At 41.0% G+C, this 25,497-nt stretch overlaps 1 protein-coding gene across 1 annotated transcript in view; it reads right to left on the reverse strand.

Annotated features, from left to right (window-relative positions):
* The window catches only part of tspan18b (tetraspanin 18b), a 34,487-nt gene extending 9,972 nt beyond the window's left edge, over positions 1-24,515 (reverse strand). Inside the window, exons 1-2 of the mRNA XM_072386084.1 lie at positions 24,242-24,515; positions 4,218-4,300 (exon numbers count right to left, since the gene is read on the reverse strand). Of these exons, the coding sequence (XP_072242185.1) occupies positions 4,218-4,220 (3 nt within the window). The 5' untranslated portion in view covers positions 4,221-4,300; positions 24,242-24,515. The remainder of the gene's footprint in view (positions 1-4,217; positions 4,301-24,241) is intronic.
* Between the last annotated feature and the right edge of the window lie 982 nt (positions 24,516-25,497).

Genomic DNA, 25,497 nt, shown 5'->3' on the forward strand with positions numbered 1-25,497 from the left:
GGGACCGCAATTTTGCCCAAAGGCTTCACAATGTGGCTGGAGCAGGTGTATATCGCTCTGAAGCTCTTCATGCATCCGCTAATATCCTCTGAAAATGACACAGAGGGACCACACACACGTGTCACATCACCCTTTATCTCAATTAAAAACCCATTTTCATGTTTCTCCATGCATTCCTAAATCAGCTGCACCAAGTAAACACCCCAAAATCCTCTAGCAATGAACAGTGTCCCCTTGAGGTGCTCCGTGTCCTTTAATGAACCTCCAATTAGGGGAGAATGAGCGCTATGCTGTGCTGTCACACTGAGGAGCTTTGAAGTGTACTAAATGCAAAGCAGCTATAGCACTGTATACTTGCAGAGGGCATACAGCTCGCAGACAACAAGGGCCAACCAGAGAAAGACAGTGTACAAAAGTAGCTCAAAGGGAACCCAGCTCACAAAGTGTGTGGGTGAGAGCAGAGAGAGCAGAAACACAGATGGGTTAGGAAGTTCAGGAAACCGCTAAGCTTGAGCAAAGGTCCTAATGTAGATTAAATGTGGACAAATAGTTTATCCTTAGGCAAGCTTAGCTTAATGAGTTTTCACAGTATGCACAGAATACGAGTGGTGAAACTTATCAGCCGCTGAACATTATGAGCAATGCAAGCTCAACACAAAAAGAGGACAGTCTCCGATGAAAAAGCTCCATCTTGCAAAGCCATTTATCATTTAATTCCGTTTTTCCAGTACGTGCTGTGAATATAAAGCAGTTCCTCTCAGAGCTTGTGAGCGGGACTCTCCTGAACTACTCACTTGGGAATGATATCATGTGAAACCCAGAGGGTAGAAGTCCTCTGACCAGGCAGCTGACAAACTCCTGAACAACAGGCTGATTAACTAGAGAAGAGTCCCAGAATTAACAAATGCACAGTCAGAAACAGACTGACCATGTGTTGTCAACATGACTGCAGGCCACATTCCTTACATCCCAACTGGGCATACATTCAGCTGTTAGTTCAACACAAACAGTTGTTCAGACTCCTTCAGAGACACCAGTTATCCTGCTCCTTAAAGGTTTGGATAAAGGAAGGACACTGATAAGTTCTTGACATTATATCTCTTGAGCAGAGGATCTGTGATGAAGATTGGTGTGAGTTTGGTCTGAACATGCGTGTGTGTGTGTGTGTGAGTGAGAGAGAGACCCTCACACCAGAGACTTTTACTTAATTGTTTCAGCACCTCTATCTGGCTGAGTGGAGATACAAACTGCCAGTATGAGAAGGATCAATACCAGGCACAAGCACACAGTCACTGATGCATTGATCCCCTGGAGTTCCAGCTCTTAGTCTGCTGGTTCTTTGGCAGTGAGGGCATGTGGCAGCGGCATACAATGAACACATAAACACTTCTGCACCGCAATTCTAAGACCTAGCAAGGGCTTTTCCCACACTGTGTTTTGGAGGATGACACATCGCCTTTGGGGCTTTCCACAAAAATGAGTTACAACTCAATTCTAAAACCTAATTCTTCATAATTACTGACAACAACAAGGATATTATTCCCCTGTACTTACTCTTCTGCTTTCTTGCCTTATTTTCCACAAGTTCTTGCAATATTGTCCTTCCCTTTGTATCAGCCATCTCCTATGAGTCTCTTTGCTGAACAAAAACAAAAAAAAATTGGCAACAATTGTATTTGAACCAATAGAAATGTTGGTAATGTTCCCACTGGACTTTATTTTAAAAGCCCGTTCAAGGGCAGGGCTGTTGTATGGTCAAATGCTTATGTGAAGACAGTTTACATCACAGATGGCCTCAGCAGAAGAAAACAATGGGAAATTTAGAGCAACAGCCTTCAAAAAAAAAAAAAAAGTAATCAAACCAAGACCAAAGCCGAGGATATAACAGAAACAAGAAAGAATCAGTTTTGAATTTCTTATTGGCTTGACTGAACATTTTTTTCAACTCTGAGAGTCTGTTTTTAGCACATGCCGGAATCTTTCCAGCTCTCTAAAAACAGGACGATGGTCTCTACGGCAACCCCGATATGGTGTGAGAATGGCCTTTGTTCGCAGAGGAGTGTTTGGCATCTCCACTTAGCACTAGTTCCTGATAGAAAACAAAGGGGAGCACAGCAGAGCACTTTACAACAGGAGGGGGGATAGTTTGGCCAGCCATTTGTCTAATGAGCAATCACACTCTCTTACAAGGCCATATGTTGGTTTGAATACAGCTAGCTCCCCTGTGTAGAAAGGGTAGAAGCTGTTTCATCACTTACTGATGGCTCCAAGTAGCGCACATGTATCCAAACATTCACAGAGTTAGTAAAGCTTCAACAAGATGAGGGGGAAAAAATAGCAAAAACAACAGCGTAACTTGCATTATGATTTCGCACAATATGGGCTTTAAAGTGCAACACAACGACCAACACAAATCCTTGAGCATGAAGCATTTAAATGTGTATTTTTGAACATGGTGAAGGAGATAACCAAATATGTTTTAGTTCCTATTGCAAAAAAAGTTAAGAAGAAAACCCAAAGTGAGTTAACGTGAGAGTAAACAGCGTTGAAGCAGCTTGTATTTGTATGGATATCAGTGTTTCTCTCTGATTATAAGGCAGTGTTATACTGGGGCAATCAGTTGTGATGAGAAATATTTAATGTGTTTGCCAAATTTATAGAATGACATCAATTTTGTTTTGTTTGTTAATACTTGGTAACACACTAAACACAGAGGCCTGGAGTAACATTGCAATACATCTCTCAGCATCGCTGTCGCTTTTTTTTTTTTTGTTGCTTTCAACGCTTGTAGGTCTATTATATTTGGTTGCAAAAGTATTTTGTTCAGCAATTGTTAATAAATCCCATAAATATCAAAACTGCACTGAGAGATTAGAAACATATACACTTCTCTAGAGATGTCAGGCAATTGTTTAATTGTATAACACAACTAAAGCTGGATATCAATAAGTGCTATGTGATGGACAAATACCCCTCATTTTTAGGCCTATTGTCTGCTTAATGTTTTACCTTTTTTCAAAAGGACCAACAACAAACTGTTTAGGATTGAATTTTCCAATTTGCCAAAATTTCATGAGAGATTGATTTTCTTTGAGAGGGAGTTTGTTGGAGGAAGACATGTTTTGGAGCCTGCCTATGACAAGCCTCAGTGGTCATTTTCTTTAGGGCACTGGCTTCAGAGCCTTTGGCTACATTCATATTTTATATACAGTCAACGGTGGCAGCTGCACATAAACATTTCCATTTCTCAGAGATAAGATTGTAATGACACCTACCACTCCTATACTACTCAATGGCCCTATGGGGGAGATGCATCAACTTGCAAAATGCCTCATTACATAAAAGTCTATGGAAAATGGTCTTTTCTCATTTAATTTGAAAACTTAGTGGGGAATTTCTTAATGTGGTTATGTCTTACTCGCTAGTTTCTATCTTACATACAGCATAGGTTAATCTTTTTTGATTAAAAAGTAGTGAATGCATTAACCGCTATCACAAGGGCTTGCATAGTCACTGTTCTCAATCAGATTCATTAATGTGTCGATTATTGTTCAAAAGTGTATAAACTCCATCTGTTGAGAAAGATTGAGTGATCAAGAATAGTTACTGAATGAACAGTATCCCTGCATGCACTCACTCGATAGGAGAATGACTATAATAAGAACAGGATTATGCTTTAGGTCAGTACTTACTTAATTTTACTTATACATGTAACACATCTTTATTTGTCTGGTTGACTGTTTTTATGTGCTATGACCAATTACAGATGATGTGTCTGGGTCTAAGGTACCCTTTAACCTCTCAGTCTATACATGTCTGCTGCTTAGTCATGCCTGGAATACTAATGTTACAAACGCCAATGCAAATGAAAGCCTAACAAAGACCAGTGCAAACCTGCTGCGATGGTTAAAGGACAAAAGCCCGTCTGCCTGTTCGGAGGACCAGATTCTCGCACTAGCTTTCCCTTCAGCACCCTGCCTCTTGTTAAAGGTAACAATGGCTTTGCGCCTGTGCTGTCAGCATCTCACTGAAAAGAATCTGTCAACAAGCTCTTTCTGCTGTGACTCTGTCATTTAGCATATGTGTGCTGAGGCAGAAACTGCTCGTGACAGCAGCAGCAAAAGTATGTTTCACACAGGTACATATATCTATATTCGGATACATAGGTGTGTGTGTGTGTCATGTGTGTTACATTTGAAGATAATGCATTACCATACCATGTGTATCTGCTTGTTGCTGTCTTTGTTCAGGTGAAGCTGATGACTCCTCTCGCTTTTCTCTCCTCTCCCCTTTTCATGGGCTGTTGGACAGAAGCACAGGAGAAGAAAGCACAGGTCAAGACTGAGCCACTGAGATGAACAAACAAAAGAACACCAGCAAGGAGAAATAGAAGTGGCACATTTGTCTTGTTATGTGAAATGCATTCAGCAGAATAAGACTTGAGACTTGAAAAACCCAGAAAATGAAATTCTAGGACACTTAAAATGACAGAGTTTTTCATTTATTATGTATGAAGTGCTCGATCCCAGCAGCGTGCTAATCTAAGACTGCAAAAGTGTTTTATCTGTGTGAATATTTCACTTCTCAGCTGTAAAGCAAAATGAACAGGAACAGAAAAAAATTATAGCAATGTTGCAGGCAGGTAATAACTATCTGCTTCAAGTTAATGGAGTCTACTTGAACCATCTAACTTGGTTAATTGTCCTTTATTAGAAAACCAAACATACCATTGTCTTCTCACACCTTGGTGGACCTGACCTTGAGGACCATCTGAACTTGTGCATTATTCACAGAAAGTAAAATACCTTGCTTTCTAACTACACATAGCTGGCTTTAACTGTCAGTGTAAGATATGTCCCCAACCAAGTGTGTCTAATGAGCATAAACGCTTTAAACTTTTTCCTGACTCCACATTGCTTTGGCACAGCTGTCTGCCAGCTGAAAATAATGATATAGCAATGAAGGCCAATTAAACTACTGATACTCCAGCCTCCATGTGCAAAAATAGTCAGTAGCATGATCTTGATTGACAATACTTTGGAGCCAGTTTCAAAGCTCTGGCACTGACAACTAGCACCAAAAATGGTGAGAGCTGCCTACGAAGACATGAGCAGCACGCAGCTCTTGCCACATTAGATGGTGCTATACGCAGACGGATATTCTCATTCTGACAAGGACTCAGGACGGAGAGAATCCCTGGAGTATTCCAGCTGATAGAGCCAGCCACATCATCCCGCCGACACACCATATTGCCAGCAGACATCACTTTCACCAGGACACAAAACCCAAGTGACAGTGGCAGCAGCACATCCTCCCCCATGCATACGGGACTCTGATTGCATCTGGGAAAGGCAATCAAAGCCTGAGTGAGGGAAAGGGACAAAACTGTAAAGTGGGGAGATGCACTGGAATGATACACTCCCTTATCTTGGAGGCTTGAACTGAGAAACTGCATAGCACACACTCAGACAATCAATAACAGTAACTACACGCACAGGGAGCCAAAAGATGCACATTTGTTGAAAACGTAATTTGCAAAATATTCAACACATGGTTTAGCATATTCCTCAGGCAATGCAACACAGTTATTCCTTTCCATTTTATCTAAGCATATTACAGCAGCCGCAGATGAGCAAGTGATTCTCATTATCATGGTCTGTAATGCCGCACTGGGTCGTTGAGTGGTCAAATTTTACCCTGAAGCCTGTTGCAAAAGTAGTCTCTTTTGAACCCCTGTTTAGAGATCTATTAGCTGGTGGAGAGCAACAGTGTTGAGAGTCTGAATTATTTTTGGTTTCCATGGAAACCTTTTCATGGGAAAGTGGAGCACCAATAGGATGCGGGAGCCTCATTGAATCCGTTATGGGGGTGCGAGGAGAGCTCAGCGCTTACGGCTGAGAAAGCACAACAATAGGACTAGCCCTCAAGGGGGACTAGAAAGGCCAGGCCACTGAGGGTCCAACAAAGCGTGGGACGACTCAACATAAGAGAAAAGGTTTCATCTACATCCGCTCAATGGCTTCCCTTCTAAAGAAACCACTCTTGCCAATTTGTCATTGACATTTAAGCTCACGAGCGCTGTGGCCAATTTAAACATAAAGGCAGTTAATTGATTAGCTTCCGCTGATAATTCAGGCTCTGACAACATTATTACATCATCAGTTTCTATCCTATCGAAAAAAGCAACTCGTTTTGAATTATATGCTTTCACATACAGTATCCACTGTACTTAGCCCTCAAAATTCAATTCACATTAGAGATGGCAGAGAAAACCGTAGCAGCAATAAAATAATACGAATATATTCCAACATATGTGCCTGCTGCAAACTGCCATCATCGAGCCTGTGGGACTTCTGTGATTTGTAAGACTGACGATCAAGTATCAATGGCAACTTTTCAGGACGTTAGAAAATTAGACTGAATTTTTGTAGGTGAACTTCAAACACACATACCTTGCAAAGCAACTGTATTCTTCCAAGATTTCCAAGATTATGATCAGGAGAGAATTCATCTTGCCATAGCAACAAGTTTTACATGTGTAGCCAATCCACATTTGCTCACAACAATCAGCACAGTTGCTGCGACCGTATGTTTGCAACTACAAGTTTTAGGGATGAAATAGAACAACAGCAGTTCCAAACAAGGTTAGCTTGTATTCTCTTTAAAAAAAAAATCAAGTTCACTCGTGATAGACAGATGGTTCATCCAATTACATCCAATTACCTACCAGGGTTTTTTCAAAGTACCTGCCATTTTACAAACAGTTTCCACTGAGTAATTCCCAGATGGCTCTGTGTAACCAACCATCTGGCACGTCAGCTTAACAATGTACCACCTACCAAGACACAACATATTTAAATGATACTGCAGCTCACACCTCTCTGTGATGACTGGGTTTCCATACATATAGTCACCAGCAAAATTGTTTAACCTCTCTCGCATTGATACGCTTTGATGAATTCACTGGTAACTGCATGCATGATCTTCTGTGATCAATTTGAAATGTTGTTCGGGGGATTTCAACATCTCCTTTTGTCATTGCTTAAACTAATACTTTTTGTTCACACATTAACAATGCCTGATAATAAGAAAATTCCAAAATCCTGCACGTTTAATCATCTATTTTATGATTGTCTGTGGCTTGTTTTTTACATTCCCATTGACTGTGGCCATTCAGCAATGATAGATTTTTGTCTTCAGATGTAACTGGACAACACACTGAATAAATGTGGTTGTTTGGAGCACAGCCAAGCCTATATGCATTACTGACAGTAGTCATTTGTGTTTTCTCTTGCCCTTCACCAGTCACCTCCTCTTTGACTGAAGCTTGGACTGAAATGTCAGAGGTCAGTGAACAGCAGGTAATTTGGTGAACGATATTTCCTCTGGGGACAGGAAATGGAGAGAAAAACAAGCAGGAAGTGGCAGATCTTCCATCTACACTTCCCAGCTGGGCCTGACATCAACCTCCCACTGGTGTTGACAAAAGCAAACTCTGAACTTAAGCGGCAACGTTAACAGATATGGACCTAATGGAAGGCTAATTTCTACAAACATGCCACTAAAAGGGAAAAATCTAGACCTCTGGATGTCATCTCTCCCAGGTGATCTCTGATCTCTCACCAACCTCTGACAGTCCATATACATCATGCTGTAAAGTTACAGAAATGTGAAAGAGGGCACTTGCCGGCAGCTATACATCTCCTGAATGTCTGATTCAATGAGAGCAGTACTGAGGTAGAATTATCACCTTACTCCATCTGAATTTATTGATTTAACAGTGTGAGTCAACCACCACAGATAAAGATAAACCGCCATGATGGAGAAACAATCTGCTCTCTGATCAGAGGGCACCACACAGCTAATCACTCATTTTTTCCTTGATGGTCACTGTTAACCTACTGTTTTCTTTGTTCTCTGCAGTACACGAGGTGATCTGGGGGGAGTTACACAATTATTCCAGCTGAAAGATGCAGGCTGAATTCATAAAGGACTCTCCTGCTTTCTCAGTGTTAATCGTTTGGGGCTAAATGGAAACCTGATGAGAATGCAGACCCTGGAAATGTGTTCTGATGGTGCTATTTTGATGCAGATGAAAGATGTCGACCTCTTTGTGACAAACATTAGCCAGACCTCTTCTCTGTGTAGCAGGTTTCTCAGGCAGCAGCTTGTTTCTCTCGTCTATGCAAAGACACTTTCATCAAAGCACAAAGTCTTACCAAGAGTCTTTCCAACACGTGCAACCTGTTTCTATAATTACAGAATTTGTCTCTTGTGACACCGTGATGAAGAACAGTAACTGAGCTACTTGCTGTTATTTTCTTTAACGTGTGCCGGTCTAACTTCACCAGGTGCCTCATTTACTACCACACTTTTCACCCTAATTCCCAGGCCCCCAGGTCTTGCCCAATGTCTCCGAAGAGCTCGGGGCCTGGGGGGCATCACTATGCCGCTTTGAAGTCAAACGATTAAAGAGGAAAGACCTGTCTACTCGGGGTGATGAGGCTAAGGTTGGGAGAGGAAGATCAGTGTGAGGGACAGGAAAAGCTGTGAATACTGAGCACTCAGGACCCTCGGGACACAATTAAGCACAGGGTTTTTTAGTAAGGGTTACAAAAACACTGCAAGGATATCAGCAGCACCGTCTTCCAAGCCACGGTAGAAGTTCGTTACTACGCACACAGAGGGGGCTGTTAAACCCAGTTTGTTCACCAACTCCTCATGCCACAGGCCTTGCAAGCTGTCGAACAGCCGCATGATAACCATTTCCATTCCAGTTAAATCCCGAAGCCAGTAAAGCTTGAGAATTGCACAGCGCTGAGCTCAGGGAGCTTCACCCCAGAGTGGAACTGGGATGAAGATCCGGGCTGTCTCCATAAAGAGGAAGTTTGCACAGTCTTCCCTGAGGATGTTTTCCTCAGCTAAACAATTTGAGTGCACAGTAGACATTACAACAGATTTGTAGTCAGTTAAAATTAGGTGACTGACAAAAGAGTGAAATCATGTGAAAAATGTTCTTGGAATGACTAGAGATGCAGCAAATAATAGGTCAGTTCACTGATTTGCCTTCAGATTACTTTGTCAGTAATTACATCTTTGCTTGAATTTAAACTTTCAATTTCTGCTGCATTCGCATTAAAAAAACATTACATTGTGACAATTTAGAAGAAATTCAGAAGAATTACAGTTCTAGTAATGTTGAACTGATGTCAGCTCAGATTTAACTTGACAACAAGTACATTTTACACCAGTAGAATACTTGCAGTTAACGTCATCCATGATATCTTTGGACACAGCAACAACTAAAAGATGGGAAAATATTGGAAATCAAATAATATGAGGTAAGCTGTATGACACTTTTCACAAGACATTGACTGTAGAGATATGGGGCCACTGCGATCCTGTAAGTCAAACCAGGCATTTAAACATGTGTAAAGAACACATCTGGTAACCATTTCAAGGCCTCATTTAAATTTTGCTAAAATACCGTGGAGCAGTAGGTTTTCCTGTATATGGAATAAGATTCTGCACCAAAGAGCAATCGAGCAATGATTATTACCAAACAGTGCAGGACAAAAAAAGCAGTCATTTACCTGTAATGTTAGGTGTAATTAATATATTTCCTTAATGTGCCCCCTAATTGACCCCCTGTCAGCCTGCAACTTATGAAGTCGTTTAGTGTGCTGACAAACAACTCAGTGAACATCACAATGCAGAAGATGCATGCGAAGTGGAAACAGATCATTTTGTGCAGTGCCACCAGATGCAACTTATTTTTCTAATTAAAACCAGTGATACTTTGAGGTTCAACTCCCGCACGAGCAAAAATTCCTCCTCTGAAAATGTTGGTGTGCTCAACAGGCAGTGCCAAAACAGTGATGTTTTGCATTCGCTGATCTGTGTATGCTCCATGGCCACTTTGTGGCAGCCTGCATAACACACCGCAGAGCAAATGAAAAGAAAAAGTTTGACGGGACTGACATTATTACAGAATATAAATCCCGTCACAAAGCGCATAACAATAACAAAGGGAGAAAAAAAGTGGGTTGAAGGACACTTGAGTGATAGAATTGTTGCTTTCAGCTGTGCTTAAATGAGATAAAGCACTGCTTTAAAGACTGGGCTGGAGGAACGAGCATATGCATGTGGTTGTTAACACACAAATATGTGGGCCTCATTACTTTGGAAAAAATACAGACATGGTGGAAAACAGCAGTTTATATTCAAGGCCAAGTGGGATTTTAGATTTCCCAATTCTGTCAAATCAACATCAGGAGAAGCTGGACTTGGTCGTTAGGACAGCACAACGTATTGTACAACGCATCTGTGTTTTATAGCAGAGGCAAACCACCACGATCGATACAAACATCACGCGATCGAAATAAACATTCCAACTGATGAGGCTCATAATGTTTGGATCTGAAAAAATACGAGCATGCTAAAATCTATTTCTTTTGCCAAATACATTGAGCAGTAAAAGTTTGATCTTTTTCTTCTTCTTTTTTTAACCCTCAAAAGTAAACAAAAGCAGAAGACATCCAACACAAACAGAGCTGGTAAATATTAGTAGCTTGTGTATTTCAAGCAAACACAGGCTAAAAGCAAATGTGTGGCCAGTAACCACAGAAGTAGTTGTTGATGGTCCATCGTAAAAACTGTCAGGCTAAATAAAAAGCAAAACAAAAACAATGAAACAACAAAAAAAAAGACAAAAAAAGCTTGACAGTCATGTGAGTAAGATAACACTATGTAAGATAAAAGTGTAACTTGTTTCTGTCACTGAAAAACTCAAAATTGTTTAGAATCATTTAGGTTATCATGGAGGTTTAACCCATCTTTACAAGACATTTTGGGAAAATGGTTAAAGTCACATTTAGTCCATTTCAGTATGATTACGTTTGGAAACACATTTCAAACTGCCATAAAGCATTAGCCTGGTGATGCAGCAGGATTATCATGAGATTTGCAAGATCACAGTCATGAAAGATTCATCTTGCCAGTTCCGCAAGCTGTTCGCTGGTGGCCAAAACACAAAAGTTTCGGACCAATCAGCCGTGCAGTCTAGAGGCCCGTTCAGGTTCAACTCTGGGTTTTCAGAATTACAAAGCTGGGAAACAGTGAATTCTCTTAGAAAATAAGCAAAGCCAAAAAAGGTGTCACTGTGTGAAAAGTGAGTCTCTCTCACTCACTGTTTGCCTTTTGCTGAGAAGCATCTTCAGAGAGATATCGACTAAGGAGAATGTTTGTAGCCTAAAACTGAGATCGATTACCACTCGTTTTTTTCCTCTTGACTTTTGAAGATTCAGAGCCAAGTTATTTATAAAAATAACTGAAATGTATAAGATTTTCTTGTGATTTTCATGCGAAAAATCTGTGTGAGAAAATGCGAGTAAAACATTTTTGATGAAAGCTAAGCAGTAATTCTAGTCAACTGAAACTTTAAAAGCTCAGAACTCCATGTGCTGCATAGAGGATCGACATGTAAACAGCACTTCAGAATATCTCTTTGTACAGTGAGATGTCTGTCTTTGTGGAATTTGCAGGGGGCTGCACAGGAGCAGCAGCACAGGTGTCCCACTGGGTTATAACAGCCAGAAGCTTTGCATCTGGATTGTTTCCTCGGTGTAGAGACTCCACGCTGGGACCTGCTCATAAAGCTGCACATATGCTGCAGAACTCCAAATCCCTCAGAATCCACCATTCATGTCAGACTGTATGTGGGGGCTCTGGTAACAAACAGCCAGTAACAAGCTATGACACAACATCACAGAAAGAGGGAGTAGTGAAAATAACTCTTGCTTTTTGTCCCTCACACTGTCGAACATGCCTGCACTAATGGCCAAAAAAGGCCGAAAATGTGTTTCAGTATGAAGCAAAGAAAACGATTTTATCACTCAAGCAACTTGAGACAGGATCAACTGTAAAGTGGAAGAATGATGAAATCCGGACAGAGCGGAACTCTAAACCATGAACTCTGCCCTTTCCAAAACCTCCTTAACATGCCTGCAAGCTCCAGGCCCTGCACTGGACAAAGAGCTGAAAGATTTTCTTTGAGGATATATCCTGCCACTAGTGAGTCCCAAGAGGAAGCCAAGCAGGGACTCAAATGTGGAAAAACAGGGTGGAAGGATGGAGGGGGGGTTCAGTCTCGTGAAAATGCAGGGGTGCTTTAAGAAACATTTGTTCAAAAGGCAGTGGGAGCCACAGGCGAGGAGATGTCAGGAGAAATCATGCTTGGCTCAACACAAAAAGCACTCAGAGAAATGAGATTTAATCTGCTGAGCTTAGAGCGTATTAGCTAGATGTAAACAGTTGGTGCCAGCTGTGAGAAAGTTAACTTCCACAGCCCTGCTGCTCAGAAAAACAATACATAAAACATCAAACATCTACAGTTAAAAGAAACTCTGCAAAACACAGATATCTACAGCCTGGAATCAAACGTTCCCAAACCAGGAACAACACAATTGTGGGAATCAAGGGGTTAAAGGTAGCTGGCCACACTGAAACACTTTCTCCCTGAGAATACTGTGCCTCCAGTCCTGAGCTGTGGGAAAGGGACTTTATGCAATTACATCACATTGATTTATGGGAGCGCAAGGAAGGATGGGGAGAGGATGGAAACTGAGCTGCTTGGAGAGGGTCCAAAATTAAGTCCCTGAAGAAACACAAGTCAATAGATTTACACCACAGAACATGATGGATCTGAGACAGTTCTGTGGTTATAGAAACACAGACAACACAATGAGTTCAAACTTCTCTTAAATAATTGGTTTTAAGGTTCGGAACTATGAAAACAATTATAGTGGCAACACAGAAGAGATTCCTGAACCTGCTTGTGGAACACGTGCAGATAACAAGGTCAGAAAAGCAAAAAGCATCACTGCGGATTTACTTTCAACTGTCTCAGCTGAGGGATTTGATGACAGTTGTCGTGCTTGAGCAGATGCTGCCTTGCGTATTAATTGGAGCGGTGATGAAATTGTGAGCAATGTGCCAAAGTTTGCATTAGAGAGTTAGTGGGGTAGCGTATCTCAATCAGCCTGCCACAACCTTAAAGTTATAAATAAACATACATTTAGTGCTCTGTGGCTCTGTAACAGGACCAGAGGGTGACCACAGCTGGGATATTTATGGTGAAACATGTTAGAGCACTCACTGCTTATTCATAGATTTGATTGTGACTTAAGTTTAAAACACGAATAGTTTTGCACTCGTCTTTCAGATGCAAATCCAACAGTCCTATATATATATATATATATATTCAGATTTTTGGGCTGCTTGGTCTCCTTGAGCAGTTCTAACTGTAAAAGTTCAACCATGAAATGCACATTCAAAAAATTATAATTGGTTTTTCAAGACAGGCTCGGCTGTATGCTGCAGTGATGTCATCTGAAGGAGAAACAGCAAAATAGCCATTAAGACAAAAGAAAAAAAAAATACTCTCACAGAATTGTATTCAAATAACAATGCGAATAACAATGAACAAGACTTCTGGCTTTTGAAAATTGCTCTTCCAAGTCTTGGCAATCAGGATGAAAAATAACACAAAAAAAAACATTCTAACCCACGCACATCAAAAGCTATTTACATTTTCTCCAGAGAGGTCCCTCCATTTTTCCAACCATTCTCAAAGCAGTTGCATAAGGCTCCATTTTCTCTATAACTTACTTGATTTGTCTTAATGGTCATTTATACAATTTCGTCATTACTGCAGTATATGTAAATATATATTTATAGCCCAGGCTGTCATGACAAAGAAAAACAAAAAAGACACATTCCTATATATTTATGCAGTAGCTTGATTGCAGATAACAGCGTTGAGGCAATAAAAGCATTATTACACAAGAGGCTGCCTTTCTTCTGACATCACTTCCAGATGATCCCATGTTAGGAGGCCAAATAAAATAAAAAATAAATACTATAGATCCATGCCTTACGACGCCGTTCAGAAATACAGGAATGCTACTGTATATGGTCGTTCATATAAGAGTAACACAGACCCAAACAACGCATGAACCAACACAACAGAGACAAAATGTTACTCATCAATTTTCACAGCATGAGACTCCAAATGGTGAAGATATGAATAGAGCGATCTAACGGATTATCATCGGTATAATGAGCAAGAGTGTTGCAGCTGAAGATGTTAAATGTTTTTTTTCTGTCCAAGTTTCAAAATCTCCAGCTGTCTGCAAAGTCTCAACGTTCCTGGAAGAACAACAGACCAATGGTTCAGGCCAGAAGTAACAGAATAAGTACACAGAAATAAAGAGTTGGCCAAATTTTGAAGTGGGTGTTTTGAAAGCTTGCTGTATAGACAGAATGGTTGCTGCAGACAAGGAAATGTAAGGAAGCTTAACCAAAGATATTTTGAGTCAGGAAGGGATACACATCTGTTCCTTATTGAATAAATAGAAGCTTGTCCATTTCCAAACTGCCTGCAGAGATAAGCAAAAGTAGTTTGGGTAATTGTTAACATTAGCTTTCTCCACCTTCATAGCTTCTTTTGTTCATGAGATTCTGTTCGGTTAGTGTCTGAGACTAAGTTTTAAGTATTAAATGCAGTCATCTGTGTTAAATCCTGTTTTGTCATCTCTCTAATTAAAACAGCAGTTTGGCGCCATGAGCGCAAGAGGTGGATGATTTTTTAATAGATTGCTTCACAGATATGATGCCAAAAGAGCCTCTTCTCGGTAAGGGATTTTTAAAAAAACACACACAAAATTACTTTGGCTTCAACATCAGCACCGAGACATTTCATATGGGATCTGCCTCCTGCCAAGCGTTATCGGGAAACATAATCTGGGTCTGTTTCTCTGGGGTGCACACTCTTGGAGAATTGCCTGAGCTGTCCGTTTTGTCCTCAAACACTTGTGAGCATCACAACCAGGTGGTCAAGATCACACTGGATGACTTTGAGGTTCGTCTGTCCTCCTGATGTGAGGCAGGTGACAAATCAGCAGGAAGGCGGCCAAGATCACCTGATGTTACACCAAAAAGCATCTGTCCAACTGTCTGCAGTCTCCCCCCCTCTTTTTTTGAACAGTTAAATCAATCAACAGAGCGGCCAATTTAATTTCACAAAATGGAGACACCTGCTGAGCCCTTGCATCCTCTGACAAACACATTTGAAGGCGATTCCTGGATTCAACTAGCCAAAATGTTGGGCTAAATTCATTTTCATGACAATATCAAATTCCTTTCATATACATCAAATTGTCAAGCAGTTGTTACATTTTCTTAGCAGTGGATTCTACTTTTTTCACTAAGCTTCAGGGAGAAGAGAATGCAGTGAATTGTATATTAAGGAAAAAAAGGAATAAGGCTTCATGGTTTGCCTGTGTTTACCCAAAAAAACTATTAGTAGGGAAATTAAACTTGGAGAAAATAACTCTTTAACCCAGAAAGACGAAGTTATTTTTGCTCTTCATTCCTAAAAAAAAATAAATTCCTTAAGAAAAGTTCAAAAATCCACAGAGTATAAGTAAAACGCAACACATTCCTTCCACACCAATGGCAAGGTTAGCTTGTGGCTGTAACACATCAGCTGGCGCTGACCGACCATTTGCCCAAAGGACAGAGACCGTGTTTTAGTGCAGTGACCCATGAATGCTGTGTCGAGTACCGTGCTTTTAAAGCAAGGTTGGGTTAAAAATTTCATAAGGCACCATCAAAAAGGCATGAGACTGTGTGTTGCTTCCTCTTTGCTGTCTAATTGTTTTCCCTTTCGAGGGGTGAAAATAATTGTCTTCAGCATGTACAACTCATCTGCTGTTAAAAGGCAAAGGGCACTATTCAGTCAGACTAGTGAATTCATCACTGTTAGCAGCATGTTGGAAGTTTGTCCAAAAATCCTTTTTGCAAACTTCATGTCAAACACTTCGAATCACTGGAGGATGCTGGTGCATTTGAGCGATCTCAAACATAAACCCTTTCAGCTTGTGTTTTCAACCACATGCTGTCTGATACTATGACTGTGGGCAATAAACAAGACAACGCTAAAGAAACTGACATCCTGCTAAAAGCACACCTGCATGACATTCTTAAGGTGTGTCCTTACCACAGATGGGTCAACCTTATCTCACAAGTACATCAAATCTCATGAGAGGCTTTCAATGTAAACAGAAAACAAGTGAGAGAGAGGTCCCTCGCCCACTCTGCTACTAGTTTATAAGCACTAAAGATTTTTAGTTCCTGTTCTTTAACAAGCTGAAGTCAAATGAAAGCACAAAGGCTTCTGATCCTGGCAGGAAAGTGATCATTAACTAGCCCTGCCCCCCAGTTTCTCCAGGTAGAAGCTGCTGCAGATTTTTTTAATCAACCTCTGTCCCTCTAATGCTGTGGAGGCCGACACAGAGCCCACATGTCTAATAGACCTGTGGCTAGTCTCACCCGTGGGAGGGACTGTAACTTTGCTGTTATCCCACAGGAGCTGCAGGGGGCCATGCTGTGGACAAGGTGTGTGGGCTGCAAAGCCAGCAAAAATACAGCAAGCCTAGAGGCAGGAAAATGTAGGGCCTTTTAAAGGTAGTAACTCTCACACCGGCATCACATGCGAATATAAATGCACATAATCAGTTAGTAAGAAAGAGAGAATGAGAATGAAATTAGCCCAATTACATCTGCTGAGGTTTACAAGTTTAAAAAACAGAAACTCTCTGCTTCGCTCTGGTCTTTTTTGGGTTGTCTTTATTGGCTGAACACAACTCACGTAACCTAGATTCAAAAATATATGAGATTCATACACTGTACAGGGCTGTGTGTGTGAGAAAGAGCTCTGTTGTACATTTCTGTTTAAGCATCAGAGCTTAGGATTGAAACTGCAAAGTGTTATTAACGGGTCGGGATGCAAACCCAAGTCATGCTGGAAATAAATCTCTTGGTGGCACTCTATAATTCAGCCACAGTGGAAAACCCCAGACAGCAAATAAGACTACGTCATGTACACCAAGCAACTGTCCTCCCTGTGTCTATAAATCCAAAGCAGCTGAGCCGTCTCAGATTCACATCATGACTTCAGATCATAAATAAATGTTTGTGAGAGAGTGAGTTAATGAGGAAACAGCCGGCTCCAACATGCATTTAATTTGCTCACAATGATAGCAGCCTCATTATCTGGGTCACCATTATTAAACTACCGTCCATCCCTACAGTAATCTGTGCATTCTAAATTGCCAAATCAATTTGTGGCACGAGAAAGTGTGTTTGCAGTTGTAACAATTATCATATCACATGCTGGTGTGTCACCCATCATCAGTGACTAAAATAAGCAGGATATTTAGAGGAGATCAGATCCCATGTAGGCAGAGGAAATAAATGCTCAGTGCTAAAAATGTATTAAAGTAGGATACATTTTAAATGCCTCTGATGACTAATAAGGGCATACTTGCAATAATATATACTGTTATTGTAAAAAAAAACAAAAAAAAAAAACGGATGGATGGAAAGAGCAGGAGTGCTTGGGGAGTAGAGCTTGAGAGAGGGACGGAGGGGAGAGCTGGGACACTGTTGCGGCTGAGGAAACAGTAAAATAGAAAGACCAGAAGCTGGAAGCGAGTCCCATTTCATCTGAAAAATGCCTGAGTCAGGAGATGAGAGAACCATTAGGCCCAGTGAGTCACATGGAGAGGCTGTAAGAACAGATCTGAACTGAGCGCAGCTCACAGCACTAGCCTCGAAAAAACAGCCAAAGAACCGCAGGATGCTGGCCCGAAATGAGCCATTAAGATTTTCATCCTCAGGGGTGTGTCTTCTCATCAGTGCATCTGCAAATGTTCATACAAACTACTCTGGAGTTCTATTCAGAAAACATGTCACTGCTATCGTCAGGGTTGGAAAAAAATTCATACTCTGACACTAATTAACAGCACTGATAGAAACAGAGCCATGTTCTCCTCCTCTAGTTGAAACACAACTTCACGCACGACCACTGTGCGCAAGCATCGTCTTTGATGTTATTTGTATGGTTCTAATCTTTATCAAATGTGTATGCCTCTTAGTTTTTTTATCATTATTTATCCTAACAGCTGCACTCAAAATGTCATTGACTGTCATACTGATTATTGGTACCGAGTTAGAAATTCTTGTATTGTGACAACCTTACATAAACCGTACATAAACTGCTCATGCATCCTCAGGCTGCTTAATTATTGAACTTTATTTTTTCTTGTTGCCTAAAATGTAAAAAACTGGGAAAAATACAGATTACAGCTTAGTAAAGCGAAATGTTGCAGACTTGCTTTGTCCCACAAACAACTAAATTTGACTTAATACACAGTAAGAAATACCAGATTCTTACTAACACAAAACTGCTTAAAATTTAACAGAACTCGGCAGATAAATAATCACAAAGTGGAAGCTTAGTTTCTCGTTGATTGACCGCTTGAACTAGATGTTTGTGCATGACACTTTTCCCAGAGGCATTGAAAGGAAAAAGACCTGCCCTCCAAAGAATCCTGAAGATGCCAACAGCCTGCTGAGCTGAGAAACATGTCCAGTCAGTCATGTTGCACTGATGCAAACACATATGAGGTTCTCAACAGTTCCTACTGTGAGGTGGAAGTGTGCCGACTGATGGGGACGTTGCCTCAAGTTAACATGAAAGAGGAGGATTTCATGCATAGGATTAAAATGTGAGCATTTGGAAATGATCATCCCATTAGGTTGTTGACTTTGGTTATAATGCCACAGCAACAGTGAAAGGGAAAAAAGTCTTTTAACCCCATTTTAAGCAGTTTATACCAAATTTGTTTGAGGATTTTATACATGCAATTTTTGTGACCACTGAAATATCAGTGAACATCCTTTGTCCATTTATTTGGATAAGGACCTCTTGTTAACTTGCCTGTGGTATTCCCTAAGGGGTTTGCCAAGTACCAAGACTAGATGGCACACATTTTAAGACCCAATGCTGTAGTCTATTCACACTATTTACTCCAATTAAAACAGACAAGGCTGGTATTCACTGTGCATCAGACTTTTTTTTGTTATCTCATTGATTCATACACAGTGTACAATCCTCCGTTTGTGTTGATAAATAAGTCATGTGATGAAGAAAACTAATTAATTCAAGCAAAAAAAACAAGGCAAGAACTGAATCTACAAAGTGCCCTGAAAAGCAAAGGCACAATGAAAGCTGAAAACAAGCTCCCAACCATAAAATGAGCTTTTCCTTCCTGGTGCTACTTCATTAGCACCGAACTACCTCAAGCCGAGAGAGCCAACGCCGAACTCAAACTGAGTCGGTCCAGCACCCTGATGTGAACTTCACCAAAGCGTCTTCAACAGTTCGCTACCAATAAGAAAACATCTCCCTCTGATCCACATGAATCATAGAGCTTTGACAGCAATGTGCTTAAAGTTCAGCATCATTCACTGTATCAGAGGTGTGCTCCACTCTCTGAAGCAAGGTAGGTAATCTGCCCCCAAGTTAGCCCTGTGTCACACATCGAGTCAATTGGCCAGTCTAAGCCCCTCTCTGAGCTTTGAATACATCTGGGGGATGAAAAGAGCACAAGGTGATGAAGAAACCTCCTGGCAGAAGGATAGGGATTTACTCAGCGTGCTCGTTCTGTGTAATGACCTCACCACCAGCCTTTAATGGACACCTGAGTAAAATGGTTTATTAGTTCTGAAAAACATTATGCACAGGGAAAGATGGCTGCGGGGGATTTTGAGATCATTTTGAACATCCTGAGACGGGGTTGAGTGTTCCCTCATCTAAGAGCCCAGCCGTAAGCCTATTGGAGGGCCTGCTATCTCCCGAGCCCAGCTTGTCAAATACATACCTTTTACCTCATTACCTGCTCAGCACAGCCATTATTGAGGGAAAGGGGGTGAATGCAAGATAAGCGCAAAGAATTCTTGGGTTGAGCACAAACAGCCGTCCTGCTTCCCCCTGATAAAAAAGGAAGAGAGGCCCCTCGGCTTCCTGCTCTCTGTGAACTCTGGAGCTGCCAGCTGCCCCATGTTTAGGTCACTCACTACATCCTGGCCCGTATGGAGACACGCAAGGGACAAAGGAATGCATGAAAGTGTGAAGAATATGTGATCATGAATAAACACGGCCGAGAGTTTATTTAACACAAGGGATACACACAGAATGCATTTCTGACTCCACCTTAGCATTTACAAACACGACACAAAGACGTAATGCATTTCATAACACCATAAAGTAGATGGGAGAGACTCTTCAGGGTTAGCTGTGTTTAATACTATTATTAGTACATGCTAACAATACCCCTATGAGGCATCCAAAACTAGAAGCTTGTTTAGAAACAGATTACAGATTGTAAAATATGTCTCATAGGGGATGCTATACTTGTTTGAAATGCAGCACATTAATAAACCCATGAAGATGAACACATCTGCTTTTAGTTATATCATAAAACCTTATTATTTTCTTAACTCCTGCTACAGTTTAGGAATGAGTGCAGCCTTTCGTCAGCAACACTAAAGGGAATTATCACATGTAATCAGGTCTCATCATGCTTTAATCACATTCTTCAGAGTATTAATGCTGTTGTCCTAATTTTCTCTCCTTCGATGACACAGAGAACTGACGGCTGCATGCAAAATATTTTTTGGTAGATCTGCATGAATAAGTTATTTGATAAGGGAAAGAGAACAGCCTGTTCTTGCTTGCTCCATATGGTCTTTACTCACAACAACGTACGCCATCATCAGAAATGTGATCTATGCAGATCGGGGGTCACATTTCTAAAACCTCCAAACATAGTTGCGCATGATCAAAAAGATCTTATCAAAATTCAAAATAATTGGGACGTTTTCCAAGAACTTCTCCTGAAAGTTTAAACTAGATCCTGGAAGAGATTAAAAAAAAGTTACTCGGAAAGCATTTGAACCGTTCACAGAGAAAATAAAAATGAAAATAAAAAAAATTCGGAGTGGGGAGGAGGACTAGCTTTGGTTTATAGTATATTTACATACCAAACTGTGATGAACAAACAAAAAAGCCACCCTGCAAATAGGCCCTTTGTTGGTGAACGTTTTGTAGGATACCTTTAAACCACTTGCTAGCGGAGCTGTTCATTATATATGATAGAAGTCATATGAAATTCTATAATTCTTCATTTTACTGTCTGTTCTATGCCTACTATCACTAAGAGTGATATTCTCATTTTTTAATTAACCTTTTAGAAGAATGTGTCATACCAGTAACAGCTGCCACAACACGCCCCCACTGAGGGAAAATGTTTAGTCCCTTACCTGCTCTCAGCCGCTCTGAGAATTATGTGATGCCCTGTTATTCATTCCATTTTCTCTTTGTGATTAACAAAGTCATTTTGTTGTTCAGTTTTAGATGTTAATTTGATTCAACTGAATTCCATTTTTTCACAAGTTTGTTTCCATTGCACTTAGCTTTTATTAATGCACCAACTTTTTTTTTTTTTTGCTGTCGTGGTGATCGTGTGGCTTGTACCCACACTGCCACAAAAAAATAAAGAACAAAAAAATCCAGTCCCGAGCAGATACAGCACCAGCAGAAAAAGCTTTGCTTTTACGAGCAAACTTTAAGGAAAGAAACTGCTTTCAGTTGATACCATCAGGTCACAGGCTGGACATTCGGCACACCCAAAATGCATTGCAGACATGTTGAATATAACAACGCGTGCTCTCATGGCTTTTAAACAGCTGATGAAAAATACGCCGTTCAGAAAGTAAATTATTTCTGCCTGCTGGAAAGCAAATTTCATTTTCTCATGTCTCCAGACAACAAAGATGCTGAACCCATTACAGGCTGTGGCGTGTGTATCACACACTTTAAATGAAGGGTCCTCTAGCAATCGAAAAAAGCAATTTTCTCATTGAGCCAATAGATACTCCATTTAGTTCCGGGCTCTCTACGGACCACTGCTGCCGTAGTGGGGCTGATACAGGTGAAAGCCAGTGTAGAGCGATGACCCAGCCTCGTTTTTCCCTGCGCTTCTGCTGCTCTGAACTCATCGATATGGATAGAGACGTGCTCTGTGGGCTGGATGACGGAGGCAGAATGATGAGGAAAGGATGGGAACGAGAGGAAGAAGGAATAATAGATCATATGATATTTGTAGGGAGACAGAAAGAGAGACTGTTGAAGGGAGGGTATGGTTGGAGATGAATCTGAAATGTAAACTGAGGAACAGAGCTCAAATGACTGGCCAAAGAGGCAGGAGCCTAATTTGCATGCATGTTAGCTGATATCAAGGAGGAAAGAGTGATAGTGTGAGTGTGAGAGGGAAACGGAGGGAAAAGACAGAAATCAGAGGCACCCAACCATGTGGAACCCCATACTGATTCATTTCAAGCCTTTAATGAGCAATGCTCTGCCAGGCCAGGCGGCATCAAGTCAGTCACCCCGTCTCTCTCAGCAGGAGCTGCAAAACGCTATAGTTCACACTGTCTTATCTGTGCCAAAAACCGGGTGACACGGGAGCAGTGAACTCACCACATCGTCTTTTCTTTTTAATGCCTCTGCGTTTTGTTTTATTGCTGGTAATATAAACGTGAGATCAAGAGCAACACAGGATTAAGGAAATAATGGTCTCGCACCAGGTGTTCTGTGTGTAGGTGGAATAAATACTCATTAGAATCTATCCTCCTACATCCAGTGAGCAGATGCACTCCTATAACCTTTATTCCATGTATCACCACGGGTTTGCAAAGCCTATTTTTATCATGGGTTTATCCTGAAATTATCACTGAGCTAAAAACTATTTCCACTTCTCAACATTCATGTGAATCAAGTAGAGGAGAGAAAGGCTTCAGACGGAGGTTAGTCATCCGTGCTGGCAGCTACTCCAAATGCATCTATACTACTGTTTCTTTTCCATTTTTTATTTTCTCAAATGTTCCCCCACAACATGGCGAACAAACATCTCTCTGATTCCAGTTTGTGAGCTTCTTTCTTTACCAACTTCCATTCATTTGGTTTGCGGGGAGAAATAATGATATTAAAAAAGAATAAAGAAGGCGGAACAAAGAGCAGAAAGAGAAGGAGAGAGAGCTCCACACATGATGCAGCACTGTGGTAAGCTCCTTCATCAGGATAGAAGCCGGTTTGTTAGTCTGCCCAAGCTGAATAGATGTGATATGATTCTCCTCTTTTCTGACACTGAACAAGCTTCAGGGAGGTGGGGCGCTGGCTCAACTTTAACTTGATGCACACTCACCTGGACACTGCTGTGTTAATGAGTCCCCTGGAGACAATCTCTCGAGGCAAAATGTGATTATATTCAGACTCCCAGGTGTTACTGTTACTAGACAAATACTCGAGTTGAGTGATAAAAAAGAAAAAAAATCCACTTTTCTTTGTTTTTGTTTTTTTTTTTGCTATTAATCAGCTCTTTTTAGCTGATGTTTGGTGTCCGATTTGAGCTGCAAACCATCAAAAAAAAATCACACTTTTTCTTGGACACTTGCAAAGTAACACGCACAGCGATTTATATCAGAGCGTTAACAGTGTTCACAAAGTATCGAGTTTTCCTTTTTGGAGTCACTGAATGCATCGTGTTCGCTCCAGTGGAGACCTGACAGGACAGATACGAGACAGAGGTAGTTTTGGGATGATACATCACTCTGATTAATGCAAACAGACACTGAATTTCTGCCCTACAGCAAAGGTAGAGCCGTCAGAGGCATCCATCTGGTGACCCGTACATCTCTGCAGACAGCCTACTCGATATTTGGCTGAGCCCCCGTGGGAAGGGTGCCAGCTTGGAGACTGACACACGTCGCTCCGGACTACCCCTGCAGTAAGGCTTCTCATTGTGTAATCCACCACTTAAGAAACTAGTTTAACTTCATATCGATATTGAATAGTCTGTAAATGGTAAACGTACGATAAAATTAATCTCTCATTCCTAAAGAAATAAAGAGGAATAAAGAAAGGAATAGCGACCTGAAATGGGGATTTCGCAAGCCTGCACCATGTATCAACATAACAGACGTTTTAAATAATCAACAACAGGTATTTTTTTCGAAAATAACTCTTCTATCGATGCTTTGTTTGTGTACCTCATGTGAGGAGGAAAATGCAACTTGCTCCAACAAAGTAGTAAAACCCAAACACTGCGCACAACAACACCCCATTAGACACAAGCTGCGCTGTAAATAATATGTCCCTGCGATGAGGCAGTCACGAAAACAGGCAAACGCTCTGAAGTGTGGCTATTTATCTCCCATTTCAACACACAACATTAAAGTTTTCAGCATTTCCGCAAAGCAAAGACCCGTTTCTTACCTTAAAGCGCAACTCAGTGCCGACACCTCTGTCAGTGACGACCTGTTTTTCTTGAGAAAATATCACCAGTCTATTTGGGAGCTTGGTACAAGTGGATGTGCGTATTCAGGTAGAGGAAGACAATGCCGATCAGTTTGGACGTCCACGGGAGTTTGTCGTGCCCTACACTGTTCAACTAATACAATCCACCGCTCCGAGATCTGCGATCCCAATTTAGACAAGCATGCAGTGCTGAGGGGAGACTGGTATGCAAACAGTTTGGTGAACTCACTGAGAGCTGAGCGGCTGATCCAGCTCTGCTCCGGAGGGCGGAGACTCCGACGACACACACGCCTCCGGTTTACCTTCATCCATTGTTGCTCATCGACCATATTTGAGCAGATTTTTCCCTCTTTATTTACATTTGGCCCTGAGTGAGATCAGTCTCAGATAGTAATGCGAGATCTGAAAATGACACAATTACTCTTTTAATTGACATGCATATATCAAATAGTGAATTAATTAAGAAATCTATTCTAGCAGTCATATTATAAGAATATGTATACATGTGCAAGATATTGACTTTATAACATTGTGGGGTTTTGAAGCTTGTCACACAAGGACTGTGGTCACAGTTCAGGCACAAATAGTCAACTCACAAAAGGGAGTCAGTTTTCAGATAGTGTTCCATGGCTACTGAGATGATGGCTTTACAAACATCTGAGTAGAACCTCTGTTTCCCAACAATTCCACTCATCAAAAAGACCAAACAGGTTGTTTCCATGGATCCTTGAATATGACCCACAGGCTCCTGTTTTCACATTAAGGGCATATTTGCAGTGAATGTTGTTTGATTCAAGACCCAGTTCCACAAAACACAGAACCAACGGAAACATGTTACAGTTTAATGCTTGTGTAACTCTAAGTTATGCAAACTCTGTGGAGTGAAGGTCTCTGCACAACCCGCTGTGATCTTTGGCCCGACTCATAGGAGGCTGGGGACTCCAAGTTGCGAACCATTGCTTTAAAATATCGCCCCTACAAGCAGCAGGAGGGAAATATAACTAATTTGAGGATAACTTAAATCTCAGGTGTTTCTGGTAAAAAGCTACAAAGTCCTCTTCAGGAGAATGGAGGGAGTTTTTTGCATGGAATGCAGCATCTGTTTTTTTCCGCCTCTGGGTTACTTTCAGTTAAGTACATGACAAAGTCTTTCCTAAAATGATTTAGTAATTTTTTGGTTGGGTTTACGAAAAAACATCACAAGGATAGTTATA

This window comes from Leuresthes tenuis, unplaced genomic scaffold (assembly GCF_036924035.1).
Source record: "Leuresthes tenuis unplaced genomic scaffold, fLeuTen1.0.hap1 SCAF_5, whole genome shotgun sequence".
Classification (NCBI taxonomy): Eukaryota; Metazoa; Chordata; class Actinopteri; order Atheriniformes; family Atherinopsidae; genus Leuresthes; species Leuresthes tenuis.